This window comes from Rhinatrema bivittatum, chromosome 6 (genome assembly GCF_901001135.1).
Source record: "Rhinatrema bivittatum chromosome 6, aRhiBiv1.1, whole genome shotgun sequence".
Lineage (NCBI taxonomy): Eukaryota > Metazoa > Chordata > Amphibia > Gymnophiona > Rhinatrematidae > Rhinatrema > Rhinatrema bivittatum.
The window spans coordinates 256,042,673-256,056,679 of record NC_042620.1 but is presented as its reverse complement, the minus strand read 5'-3'; the positions used below and the strand labels follow the sequence as shown (position 1 = coordinate 256,056,679).

At 45.8% G+C, this 14,007-nt stretch overlaps 1 protein-coding gene across 1 annotated transcript in view; it reads right to left on the bottom strand.

Moving 5' to 3' along the window:
• KAT8 (lysine acetyltransferase 8) overlaps positions 1–9,184 on the bottom strand; it is a 91,152-nt gene extending 81,968 nt beyond the window's left edge. The window contains exon 1 of the mRNA XM_029606871.1: positions 8,775–9,184. Within this exon, the coding sequence (XP_029462731.1) occupies positions 8,775–9,006 (232 nt within the window). The 5' untranslated portion in view covers positions 9,007–9,184. The remainder of the gene's footprint in view (positions 1–8,774) is intronic.
• Positions 9,185–14,007: the final 4,823 nt, after the last annotated feature.

Genomic DNA, 14,007 nt, shown 5'->3' with positions numbered 1-14,007 from the left:
GAAGGAGCTTTAGCTCTCTCCTAGTCCCCTGCAGGTCCAATATGGCCATCATTCCTACACTTGCCATTCAGAGACAGATCGAAGAAGCAGCAGCAGCAATCTGCTAGCAGGAGTTGTGATCATAGTCTCCATGGGAAAAGCCTTCACTGATGCAACCTTTGCCACGGTAGAACTATCAACCACCACAGATCTAAACATGCTACTGAGGCCTAAGGGGAGGAGGGCTGACCTGCCCTTCATTGCGCCACAGCTTCAAAATAGTTGCTATAGCTCCTTCCATCAGCAGGAAAATATAGCCCGTGAGTCGTCAGCGATGGAACCCTCTGCAGATACAAATTCCCTGCACCTCCCCTGGATTGTACCTTCTTTATTTATTTATATACTGGTGTTCTGGATCAATCACATCAGTTTACATCAATAAATATTGCAATTTAAAACAAAATACATCAAATCATAATACATTATAAATGCCAAATCATTAAAATAACTTAAGATACAGTAAAAAATTACAAAATATAGAACCTAACATTTTATAGTAAAAAATATAGTAAAATCCAATATAAGGTCTTTAAAATCTTGTTAAAATAAACACTATTCCTTCTCCAACTACTTGCTTAGACAATTATGTTAAACTCTCTTCCTCTTCTCCAAATGCTTGTCTATAAAGGCATGTTTTAAGGTTTTTTTTGAAAGCTGAAAAAATGGGTTTTAATCTTAACTCTAATGGCATAGAGTTCCAAAATTTCAGCCCAGCTAAAGGTAGAGCTCGCTCTCTCTCGTACTTTATTAAGCCTTGCCGTTTTCAAGGATGGGATAGTTAAAAGTCCCTTATGCCCTGATCGGAGGTTTCTTCGCGAAACATGAATGTGTAGTGAGGCATTTAACCATTCAATATTCTTATTATTCAGAGATTTATGGATTAAACAATACTTTATATTGTTCTCTGTATATTATGGGAAGCCAATGGAGCTCTTAAATAGGTGTGATGTGATCCTATTTATTTGTCCCAGTTAGAACTCTGGCTGCTGCATTTTGCAGTAATTGAAGAGGTCTAATGGATGGTAAGAGGCAAACCTTTAAATCGCATGCTGAACAAAGCATGCCTTTTCCCGCAATCTGCTTGTGCCGCCTTCATGCTTCCTGCAGCAAGACAACGCAGCCCCCAGAAAAGGAAAAATGTTCTTTGGTTACATACTCAGGTTCATGCTGACTGCTGAATTGAAAAAAAAAAAAAACCCCAAACATTCAGGCTCCTGCTGCTGCAGGACCTAACTTGCCCTTTAGACTCTTTTTTTTTTGCACTTCAATACTGTCTCACAAAAACCACCCCAAAATTTAAGAGAGAAACTGTAGTAAAAGGATAGCCTGAGATCCAGCAAAGGGAGGGGGAGAAGGAAGCAAACAGGCAGAGAAGCAAAAGGAATTCTCCTAGAAGCCCCTGGTCCACTCAACTGTGGGAGGGAACACAAGGCTTTCAACTCAGGAGCTGTTTGATTTAAAAAATAAAAAAAAAACAAAACAATTTAGGATTAATCTAGCCAAGGACCTGCTCAACAGAGGGAGGGAGACCAAAATCTTTCACCTCAGGAGCCTCCTCTTTATTTTTCTTATTCAACCAGGCTATCATCTACAGCAGTGGTCCCCAACCTTTTTTGCACCAGGGACCGGCTTCAAGCAAGACCATTTTTCCATGGCCCGGCAGGGCAGGGGCGGGCCTTTGGTCATATGGGGCGGGGTTATGGAGGGGGTTGGATTTTAGTGCACACTTATCATTTAATTATGACATTTATAATGTGAATGTGACTCATCTCACCATAGGTTCTCACATGCTTGACACACTGACCCATGATTGTCAAGGGGCTAGATGTAAAAGTACAGTTTGCATCCACGGGAACCCCCCTGACCCACAATAATGGATGTAAAGCAGAATTATGACATTCCCCATACAACTCACCCTACAAAAAAGATATTCTGGTTCTGGTGTCATCTCAGTAACAGCAACTCAAACTCCTTCTACTTCCAGGCTCAGTAGCCCTACTTATGAAAAGACAGCAGTTTACCACCAATGCATGTCCTCTTGAGAAAACACAACAAATAAGACCGATACAAACGCTTACATGCTAGCAAAATATCTCATCTCGGTAACAGACACAGAACTGACCTAACATACTCCCAGGATCTGTAGTAATGCACATAAACTAATCCGCACACAGTTACACCTGTATTATGGAATACACTCAAACAGGAGCAACCCTATCTATGAAAAGGCAACACTACAAATATTAAATCAGGTCCTAAAAACAAAACTAGCAAGCAGCTATAGATCCCCACACAGAAATAATTGTAAAACTATACTAATAAGCAGAATAAATGTTTCAAAACAGCTAAGAACAGAATAACATCCAACAATTAAAAACTCATAAAAACTATTAAACATTCTCCAAACAGCAATAAAATATTTCAAAAAAGCAGACATCACACAATTAAAATGGCAGTCAAGAAAAATAAACTTAGAAAGCCACCTTTACTTACCCCCTCCAGCAGCTCTCCTACTCCCCTTCCCTGCAGGCCGTGGCACACACCAGAAGCAGCAGTAGAAGCTAAGCTCTATACTTATGGTCCTCTTCCTTAGTGCCCATGTCTCTCACACACACACCATACCAGTCATGCCATGACCAGTTTCTGTCTCTCACACACCAATCATCTCCCAAACAGTCTTTGGCACACACACACACACACACCAGTCACCTTCCTGAACAGTTTCTCTCATGCCGTACACACACACACAGGCTTCCCACTCCCGTGTTCTACTTACATATATGGGCTTCTCACTCTCATAATCACTTTCTCTGTCTATCTCACTCACACACACACACACACACTCACCAGTCTCTCACTCCCATGTTCTCTTTCAGATATACAGGCTTCTCCCTCCCATGCTGTGTCTCACACACACCCAGGTTTCTCACTCCCATGCTCACTCTCCACGTGCACAGGCTTCTCATTCCCTGAATCACATTCTCTCACATTCACACACACCAGTCTTTTTCTCTCACACACACCGTCACCTTACCAAGCAGTCTCTCTCTCTCATGCATGCACACTCACCCAGGCTTCTTATTCCCATGCTCTCTCACATACCCGGATTTCTCACTTCCATGCCTTTTCTCTCTCACACACACACACACACATCAGTCACCTCCCTGACTAATGTCTCACACTCTCACATACACATCAGTCATCTCCCTGAGCAGTCACTTTCATTGTCTCTCACATACACACACACACACATCAGCTCTCTGACCAGTCAATCACACACAGGCTGGCCAGCTGCTTCTCTCTCTTTCGCTCACTCACTTCCTCTTCCCCCCCCCCCCCCCCCCGGAGCACAAATGGGAGCTGCAGCAGCCCCCGCAGGCCAAGAAAGAAGAATCCCATCGGCCGCGGGAGGCTCATGCTGACGACTCCTTTCTCGATTACCGGCTGCTTCAACTGCTCGGGGACCGATGCTGCAGCCGCCGCTGCTACTTTTCCACGCGGCTCGGTTCTTTCTCCTTCCTGTTCCGGGTCACAGGAGGGGGGGGGGCAGGCGCGGGAAGAAGAAAAGGCCAGCCACGGGTGCACAGCTTCTTTTAGCACCGCTGCCGTTCCCACTGGGCTTGAACGTGCTGACAGCCCGGCGGCAACGGCAGCGGGAGAGACCGGGAGCGCGCGACACACCTGCCGGTGCTTGGCGGCGCTGCGGACCGGCAAAAAACTCCCACGGCCCGGTCCGCGGACCGGTGGTTGGGGACCCCTGATCTACAGCACAGGATGGTTTCTTACCATCTGCTGGAGACACAGAATACTGGCTGGCTGAGGTTAACACAGATGACTATAAGGGAACCTGTTGACCTCTTTCTCCATCTGCTGATCAGTGAGCATAACCATTCATCTGGACTGGTCTGACTGGATAAAGACGAAAGGCTGGTTAGCCTTACCTCAGTGATGGGAAAATTAATGAAAACACTGCTGAAGAAAAGGATAGTCAACTATCTACAATCCGGTGGGTTGCAGGATCCAAGGCAACATGGTTTTTCTAGAGGAAGGTCATGTCAAATGAATCTGATTGATTTTTTTTTTGATTGGATAACTAGAGAATTAAATCAAGGAAGAGCACGTGATATGATTTATCTGGATTTCAGCAAAGCCTTTGATACTATCCCACCAAGAGGCTTATGAACAAAATGAAAAGCCTGGGAGTGGGTCCTAAGGTGGTGGAAAGAATTACAAATTGGTTGACTGACAAGACAACAGCGAGAATTGGTAAATGGAACCTACTCTGAGGAGAAAAGAGTGATAAGCTGAGTGCCTCAAGGATAGGTTCTGTTCAATCTTGTGAGCAACATAGCAGAAGGGTTAGAAGAAAAAGGAATGGAAAAATCTTGGAGCAGAGAAAATTAAAAATTGATTTAAGGCTGCTTGAGGAGTGGTCAAGGGTTTGGCAGCTGGGATTCAATGCCAAGGAGTGCAGAAATCCAAAGGAGCTCTTTATAAAATGGCAGCAAAAGACTAATGTACACTGACCGGGAAAAGAGACTATAGTTAGTGATAGTGAGGTGATAGTGTCTGAAGATCTGAAACTGGCACAATAATGTGACAAGGTTGTGGCTAAGGCTAGAGGGATGTTGTGCTGCATTGAGAGGCATAACCAACAAAGGGGTGGGGGGGGGAAGAGGTGATAATACTTCTGTAGAGGACCCTGATGAGGCCTCACCTGGAGTACTGTGTTCATTTCTGGAGACTATCTCAAAATGGATAAACAGGATGGAAGCAGTCCAAAGAAAGGCAACCAAATTGGTGGGGGGTCTGCACTGGAAGATTCATGAGATGACACTGAAGGCCCTAAATATGTAAATCCAGAGAGATGGACAGGGGAGATATAATACAGATGTCTGAATATCTGAAAGATATTAATCACACCTTTTCCGATGTAAAGAAAGCCGTAGAACTAATACAGAGCTTGAAGGGGGGTAGACTCAGGATCATCATCAGGAAATATTTCTTCACAGAAAGTGTTTTGGATTCATGGAATGACAACTGCCCTTCCCACCAGAAGATGTAGTGAAGACAACAATAATGGAAGTCAGAAGACCTAGGCATAAACACGGAGGATCCCTTGTGGCTAAAAGATAGAAATGAAGATAAGAGGTAATCTGCACAAAGCAGCAGCCACTAACTTTAACAGAAGGCATAGGAGTAACCTGCATGGAGCTGCAGCTACTACCCTCAACAGAAGGCATGGGCTAATATGCACAGAGCACCAGTTACTAAGCATCAGAAGGCATGGGGATAACCTGCATGGTGCAGCACTTACTAACCATAAAAATAAATAAAAATAAAAAACTTGTTGGTCAGACTGATTAACCACTTGGGTTTTTTCCTGCTGTCATTTAACTGTGTTACTATCAGGCCGATACAGTACAGTGTGCTCCGACGAAGCGCACTGTTAACCTGCCATTGGACGCGCGTTTTCCCTTACCCCTTATTCAGTAAGGGGCCAAAAATGCGCATCCAATCCGCTGAACCTAATAGCGCCCGCAACATGCAAATGCATGTTGATGGCCCTATTAGGTATTCCCGCGAGATTCAGAAAACAAAATGTGCAGCCAAGCCACATATTTTGCTTTCAGAAATTAGCGCCTACCCAAAGGTAGGCGCTAATTTCTTCGGGCACCGGGAAAGTGCACAGAAAAGCAGTAAAAAACTGCTTTTCTGTGCACCCTCCGACTTAATATCATGGCGATATTAAATCGGAAGTCCCGAAACTTTCCAAAAGTAAAAAAAAATTAAAAAAATAAAAAAATTTTGAAGTCGACCCTCAGCTCGAAAACCGGACGCTCAATTTTGCCGGCGTCCGGTTTCTGAGCCCATGGCTGTCAGCGGGCTCGAGAACAGACGCCGGCAAAATTGAGCGTCGGCTGTCAAACCCACTGACAGCCGCCGCTCCGGTCCAAAAGGAGGCGCTAGGGACGCGCTAGTGTCCCTAGCGCTGCCTTTTACTTGGTTTTACCGCTGGGCCTAATTAGCATACTGAATCGCGCGCACAGGAGAGTGGCCTGTGCGCGCGCCGGGAGAGCAGGCGTTTGCCCGCTCTCCCGCGGACTTTACCGAATCGGCCCGTATGTAAGTACCATGCTGGGTCTGACCAAGGTTCATCAAGCCAGCATTCTGTCTCTGACAGTGGACAGTCCGGGTCACAAGTACCCAGCAGATCCCCAATAGTTGATCTGTTCCTTATATCTCAATTCCAATGATAAGTGCTGGCTTTCCCAAGTCTACGTAATAACTAATTTATGTACTTTATAGGTTGCATTAATTACATCCTCCAGCAACAGATTCCACAGAGTGATTGTGCACCAAGTGAAAAAAAATACCCATTTCGCCCACTCATGATTTTATAATCCCTTTTTAGTCATCTCTTTTCCAAGCTAAAGAGCCCTAATCTGTTTAGCCTTTCTCCGTGTGAGAGCTTTTCCATTCCCTTCATCATTTTTCAACCTTCTCTGTAACTTTTCTACGTATGTCTTTGAGATGGGGACAACCAGAACTACATACAACACTCAAGGTGCAGTCACACCATGGACCTATATGCAAAGGCACTCAATTTTGTTCACTATACCTTTTCAAATAATACCAGCCCTTTCTACACCAGGCCCAAATGGAAACTGGATATTTTTTTTTTAGGAAGGAAGAATAGCCTCACCAGCTCATCATCCTGATATCTTTTTTTTTTTCAGCTTCTCCTGCTATCCCAGTGTAGCTACCACCAGCTATAGGCATAGAACTACTATCCAAGAATATATTGCCTCATGTGTTGTCAAAAAAAAAAAAAGGAAGACGTTCTCTGGCTCCACTTGCTGGCATGTGAGGATAAGACACTTTTCTGGACTGGTTTGCAGGCCAAAGAGGAAACTGGTCTTACAAATGTCTCATCCATCTTTCTCTGACTCTCTCCCAACCCTTATCTCCCCATCTAGCTCCCCTTCTCAACTCTCCCCTCCATCTTTTAAACCCCTACTCATCTCTCACCTCCCCCCCCCCAAAAAAAAACAAAACAGGGGTCCCCAAACTTTTTAAACAAAAGTTGCATGTGACATTTCAAATCACCAAGAGGATTGGGATGTAGGCGTGGGGATTGGCAGGGTGACAGGTTGTCCCTTGGAGTCTGGTCCTTTCACTGATTTGAAATGCTGCAGAAGAGGGAAGCGTGGTTTCCGCAGAGGTATGGTAGATAGATGTCAGTAAAATATTCTTGAGAAGTTGGCAAACCTGCTACACCCCTGGAAATCCTACCATCTGCCTCCCTCTTCACCATCTGCATCTGTCCCCTTGGACAGTGGTGGTAGGGGGGGGGGGGGGGGGGGGGGGGGGGAAGGAGGTGAATGGCAGGGAGATGTGTTTGTGTGACACACTCACTCCCCCATATGCTTGCTTTCTTCCTTACTCTCACCCCAATTCTTCTCACTCACAGGATTTTCTCTTCTGCTGGCAAGCGCTAGGGACCCTGCCAGCGTTTCATCCTTCCATCACATGGTTTAAAAAAAAAATCATAAACCTTGTTCCACAGGCAGATTTGGCAACATACAGGGAAAGTGGTGGGTGGACTGGACAAAGTTTCTCCAGGAACCCCTGCCCTAGAGGATTCTTTTCTCACTCGCTCGTTCCAATACTCCAGGACAGCAACATTGTGACTGCCACATTTACAGACTGAACACACCATTTTCACAATAGTTCAGGTTCCTGGTCTTGCATAGTGTTTCCTTTTAAAATCTAAAGAATGCATGATGGCAACAGAGCAGAAATCATAGCTATCAAAAGGATACAAACTATACACTGTTGTCCTCACAAAACACATATTCACCATTCCATGAACCGAGATAGAAAAGGGGGTCGGTGGGCATGTCATAGGTCATATGGAGCCCACAACCCCAGCACCTGAGGTAGGTGGCAAGGAGTCAGATCAGGCAGCCCCAATCTGCAAGAAAATCCAGGCTAGAAGACACTTTCCACAACATCCAGCATTGCCACCTTCCCTATTCCTAACAGCTTTTCACCCAGAGGTGGAAAGCTTCCAGTCAGTCAGGTCAAAGGTAAGAGAGGATGGGAGAGTAAGGGGCTGTTGGCTGGGGGAAGGTTACAGATAAAAGTGTCTACCAGTTTGATAGGGAAGTTTCTCCTCCCGAAAACGTTTCCTGTTCAGATGAAATACCAGATAGTGGTAAGTAGCCGTGGGAACCCTGACCTACAGCTGTACCTAGAGTTACCCTTAACAGACAAGCACTAAGAAATAGTATCTTCTTGCTAAGAAAGATCTATTTTTTCAAATATGTTCCACACAACGTAAATTATGGGACATTATACAGAATAAACAAACGCTCCATTTGATGTCATGAAATACAAGACTATCCCGGAAAAAAACAGTAGGGTTGGTCATTTTATTTATATATATATATATATATATATATATATATATATATATATATATATAGGATGAATGTCGGTATATAAAAATTTTAAATAAAATAAATAAAAATAAATATATATACACACATATACATGCTTAATTATGTAGATGTGCATACATATTACAAATATGTACTTTTTTTCAATTATATATCTTTTCACATACTGCAAAAAAAAAAAAAAAAAAGGGGGGGGGGAGGAAAACATGTCAAGAGGTGAATATTTTGGTCGGAGTTAAATTTGATTATAAACGTCCCTCCCCTTCTTACGCCAGGTGCTGTCCGCTCGCCGACACAGATAGGTCTCTCCGATCTCCACTGGCCCTTCAGCGTCCCGGTTCTGTACTCCAGCTCCTCCTCCATCCAGGGCGGCGGCTCCACCCGGAGGCTCGGCTGGGGCCTCCTCTTCCTCCTCCTCCTCCCCCGGATGCTCTGGCCGCTCCCCGGGCTCCGCTTCCTGTGCCCGGGGCTCCCCGGCATCCGAGACCTCCACGCTTTCCATGATTGCGCTCAATACGGCACGCCGCGCGCGCGCCGCCTAATCTAACGGATGCGCCCTAGCTTGGGCCGCCAACTGCTAACTTTCACGCGCCTGCACGCCTGCGTTTGTGATCTGGTGACACTGCAAAAAGAATCATGACGTAGTAATTCTTCTCCTCCTCCTCCTCCTTTCTTACTTTCAGGCAGTGAGTTTCTCCCCTCCTTCACTAAAAAACGAAAATGGAGACTGTGCATGCGCACTAGACGAAGCCTCCTTCCGGAGAGAGTACGGTGGCTACCTATGGGACAAAATGATGCATATCTGGTTTTGTCTCATTGCATACAATAGACCAATGGGTCATCAGAGGTCCACCTAGCTACAGAACTACCAAATGATCCAATTCAAGCAGGGAGGTATTTAGGCAGTGCTGGATTTTGAACACTGCAGTAGTTGTAGCTATTCCATCTACCTCTCAAAATCAGCACTGTTCGTATTGTAATGTTTCAGGACAGGATTGTCATAAATCTAAGACAAACCTAAAATCTCTCCATCCTTAAACTGAGTCACTTAACAGGCTGATCTAATATGGACGCAATAAAAACAGTGTGCCCCTAATGGACGCCCGCAGTTTCAACGTGCTCACAGACACCTCTTCTGGGTGCTCGATGCATTATTTAGATGAAAAACAAATGAAAAGGGTGCCCAAAATGTACGCAGTGATAAAAAAAAAAAAGAGCGTTCCTAGTGCTACGCTTTTGGTTGCATCAGACGTCCAAATCATGTGTGTGCTGCCATGTGAACTCGCTAAAGTTCTGTCAAAAGGGCATGCAGTCAAATGGAACATGGGTAAGGGTTTATTGCAAATTTATTATTATTTAGAACTTTCACATTTTTTCCTCCATATAACTTCACAATGTACGTCCTACTCTGCATCATAATCCTGCTTGGGGATATATTAATCGCTGCAGGGATTAAGACAATCCTTTTTGGCTCAGTTCATATTGGATCGGTACTGTGTACTGGTGTGTGGCATTCCTATTCGCTATTGCTGGCAGATCAACCCTGCTTCAATTTCAAGAGGTAAGAGGTATTTAATTTTGTTTTCTTAGGTAAACAGCATGGATGCCCAAGTCCCGGACGTCCAATCAAAGAGCAGGATCCAGAGCCCGATACGGTCCTGTACCAGTGTGCCCCTTACCTGGACATTCAAGCAAGTAGCAGGACCTGGGTGCCTGTTGTGGGCCTATATACAGGATGTCCGGAAAAGGAGCAGGACCTGGGCGTCCATTACGGGCCTGTATAGGGGCATCTAAGTCCAGGATAAGAACATAAGAAATTGCCATGCTGGGTCAGACCAAGGGTCCATCAAGCCCAGCATCCTGTTTCCAACAGAGGTTAAACCAGGTCACAAGAACCTGGCAATTACCCAAACACTAAGAAGATCCCTTGCTACTGATGCAATTAATAGCAGTGGCTATTCCCTAAGTAAACTTGATTAATAGCCGTTAATGGACTTCTCCTCCAAGAACTTACCCAAACCTTTTTTGAACCCAGCTACACTAACTGCATTATCCACATCCTCTGGCAACAAATTCCAGAGCTTTATTGTGCATTGAGTGTGAGTCTTTGGGGGGGGGTAAGGAGGGTGGGGGGGTGTATTCGTGGGGGTTCGCCATACGTTTCGTGACCCCACGAATACAACGAATAGGGACATATACGTTGCGGATTGCCAATACGTCGAAAACGAATGCACACCCCTAGTGTGGGCCAACCAATTTCTCAGCCATAACTGATGCCTGACTGCTATTACCGAAGCCACCCCTCTGGCTGAGGTGTGGACCAAATCGTAGCCCGCATCTGCCAAAAAGGCGGCTGCTAGCTCTATAACTGCCCTGGAATTCCCTCCAGATTTATCGACTTCCTGAGAGAGAAGTAAAGAGGAGCGAGCCACCAGGGAACAACAAGAAGCTATCTGCAAGGTCATTGGCACTGCTTCAAATGCTTGCTTAAGAATGGCCTCAATTCTTCTATTGTGCATATCCTTCAAGGCTGCTCCCTCCCTCCATGAAGGCACACACAAGTATGTTCACTTTTGGAAAACACAACCGTGCTCTCGGCAATGGATCTGGGGGGTACAGGCCTCCCAAGGCTCGACCCCCTTTGAAATTAGCCTTCGGGCACCCCACTCCAGATCAATCAATTCTTGAATGGCATCCATAACAGGGAATAAAACAAGAGACTTTATGCAAAGAAACCAAAATGGGATTTTTCTTTGGCTTAGACATGGAATCAGCCCCAGGTACTCCCAGTATCTTTAATGTCTGGGAAATCAGAGTCAGTAACTCATCTCCATCAAAGAACTGCAACATAGTTCTAGATGGTTTCAGTCCCGGAAGAATTTCCCCATCCTCCAGAGCAGAGGTTCTCAACCAGTGTGTCAAACAAGGGTTGGAAGGTGTGTCACCAAAAATTTGACATAGCAAGCCTATGCTTTCTATAACAGCCACATGTGCTACCTGCTTGAGGAGAGTGCAGAGTAAGGAGCTGGTACTTAAAATTCCTCATCACCATTCCCTATTGCTACTTTTTCTTCAACCCTGACAATCAAAGCCTCCACCAGTCAAAGCCAGAAATGTTGCAGGTATGCTGTATCCTGTCTCGCCATCCTGCCGCATCTCTCCCTCCCCCTCCCACTTCTTGGAGTTTCAAGTTTTCTCTGTATGCTTGTTTATAATTTATGGTCTTTTATTCTGTATTAGATAAGTGTCAGTCTGCAATCTGCATATTTGACAGCGGTGAGGGTGTTAGGATTCATGGGTTTCGTGGACCCTTGGCCTGAGGTGGAAGTTGGTGCTACCTGAGGGGATTGGACCCACAGGTCCTCATCGTCAGGAGGTGAGGTCAGCTGCAGCAGGGACGCAATTAGTAGCTCAGTAGAGTGAGGACGTCCTGCGTTACTGCCATGTGATCGCAGGTACCTGCACTGAGAGATACTGTGAGGCACCCCGAGGAGCATGGCAGAGAGGCACAGTCCGAAGGAGTCACAGTACTATAGGCAGGGCTGAAGGTATGATGTACCGGAGAAGGAAGCTCCATGGCAGAGGCATGCTGGGCAGGCCCCGAGGAGCAGGGAGTGCGGAGACAGGATCTCTAAAGAAAAAAGGCGGAGACTGTCCCGAGGGGTGGGACAGCACAGCAACAGAGATCTAGTGATGACATAGGGGCTGCCCTGAGGAGCGGGGAAGCGCAGAGTAAAGTCTCTGGTGTAATGACGAAGACTGCCCTGAGGAGCCGGGAGCGTAGAGTAAGGTCACTGGTGTAATGATGTGGAGACTGTCCCGAGGAGCGGGGAAGGGTATAGTCAAAGTCTCAGATGAAGAGACGTGAAGGCTGCCCCGAGGAGAGGGGTAGCGTAGAGTTAAAGTCTCCAGTGTAGCAAGGTGAAGGCTGCCCCAAGTTGCGGGAGGTGTAGAGGTGGAATATCTAGAAGCAGTGTTGAGGCAACCCCGAGGAGCGGAGAAGCGAATAGGCAGGATCTCTGGTGAGGAGCGCAGGGGCTAACCCAAGGAGCGGGGAAGCCTGGAGACCAGGTCTTACGAAGAAAGCGAAAGCAGGCCCCCGAGGAGCGGGTACACAAGCCAGAGTCCAGATCAGCAGGTAGAGATCAAAGGCAGGAGCCATGGGTCCGGAGAGACAGGAACAAGCACCAGTGAGACGAAGGAACTCGTTGCCAAATCAGTTTGCATAGATCAAGGGAGGTGCTTAAATATTCCAAGGTGATGATGTCATCAGTAGGAGACAGCCCAGAGATTCCCACCAATGGCCCTTTAAATAGAGCAAAGATGGCGCGCATGCACGCCTAGGCAGACCCAGAGTCGGAACGTGGGCCGACGGCGTCCCAGCCACCCTGCGGGGCCAAGAGAACCAAGAACAGTGCAGCGACAATGGCTGGCCAGAGTGCGAGTTCCCCTGGAGAGGAGGGCCAGGCATGGCAAGATTTGAGTTGGGTCGGCATAACATAGGGATTCTGCTATCTAGGATGTAGATTCTGTGTAGGAATCTAGAGCAGTCTGGCTTTCTTTGTTTTTCCAATAGTAAGTGTACTGTATTCTATATTTGCAGTCTTGCTTTTTCCTAGGTAAGGTTGTTGCCGTTCAAGTCCTGGGTGTTAGTACTCTTATGGTATGGTTGGTATGCAGGGAAGGGATTTTGAAGTACTATTACTGAGGGGATATCAGAATTTGAATATGTTTTTTTGTATGGTGAGTTAAGAGGAAATTTCCTAACTCTGCTCTGTATAAACTCCAGAAGAGGTCAGAACTTTCTGAGTTTGAAAGTGAAATGCATGAGAGTTTGTCTGTATCGAAAAACTGTGTGCTGCGTGTGCATATCAGTCCCAGATTTCTCACTGATGCAGTAAGCAAAGATTAAATTTTTTGTGAAAAAGAGAACATTTAATAATGATATTTTATAAGCAGTTATTGAAATTAAAGAATGTGTTATCTTTCCCCGGCATCATTTTCAACAATAAAATATCTAGGATTTTTTTTTTTAGTATAGCTGTTAAATGTAGTGTGCAATGTGTCACGCACAAGAGCATCATCTGTCAGGTGTGTCATAATGGAAGAAAAGTTGAGAACCACTGCTCCAGAGAATAAGGATCATCATTCATGCCATCCAGTTCCCTATCGGGAAGACCAGCTGCCAATCTAGGTGTACTTCAGCACTTAACCACAGTACCAGGCTGTAGGAGGTCACCATCTGCGACTCTGACCTGGCAAGAGTGGTCAGGGCTGAGGACTGCCTAAATAAATGATTGCAATCCTTGAAAATATTCCATCTAAGAAAAGGCAGAAGGATCCATGCCAAAACCAGAAGACACCTGTGCTGTGCCAACTGAGCTACCTTCCCCCACTGATGAACCAGTTAAGGGAGTTACAAGGTCAGGCGCCCCTCCTGACCATTCTTTACTCGGGCCCTCATCAGGCTGGGAAGAACTGGGCTTAGTAAAATCAGACGAAG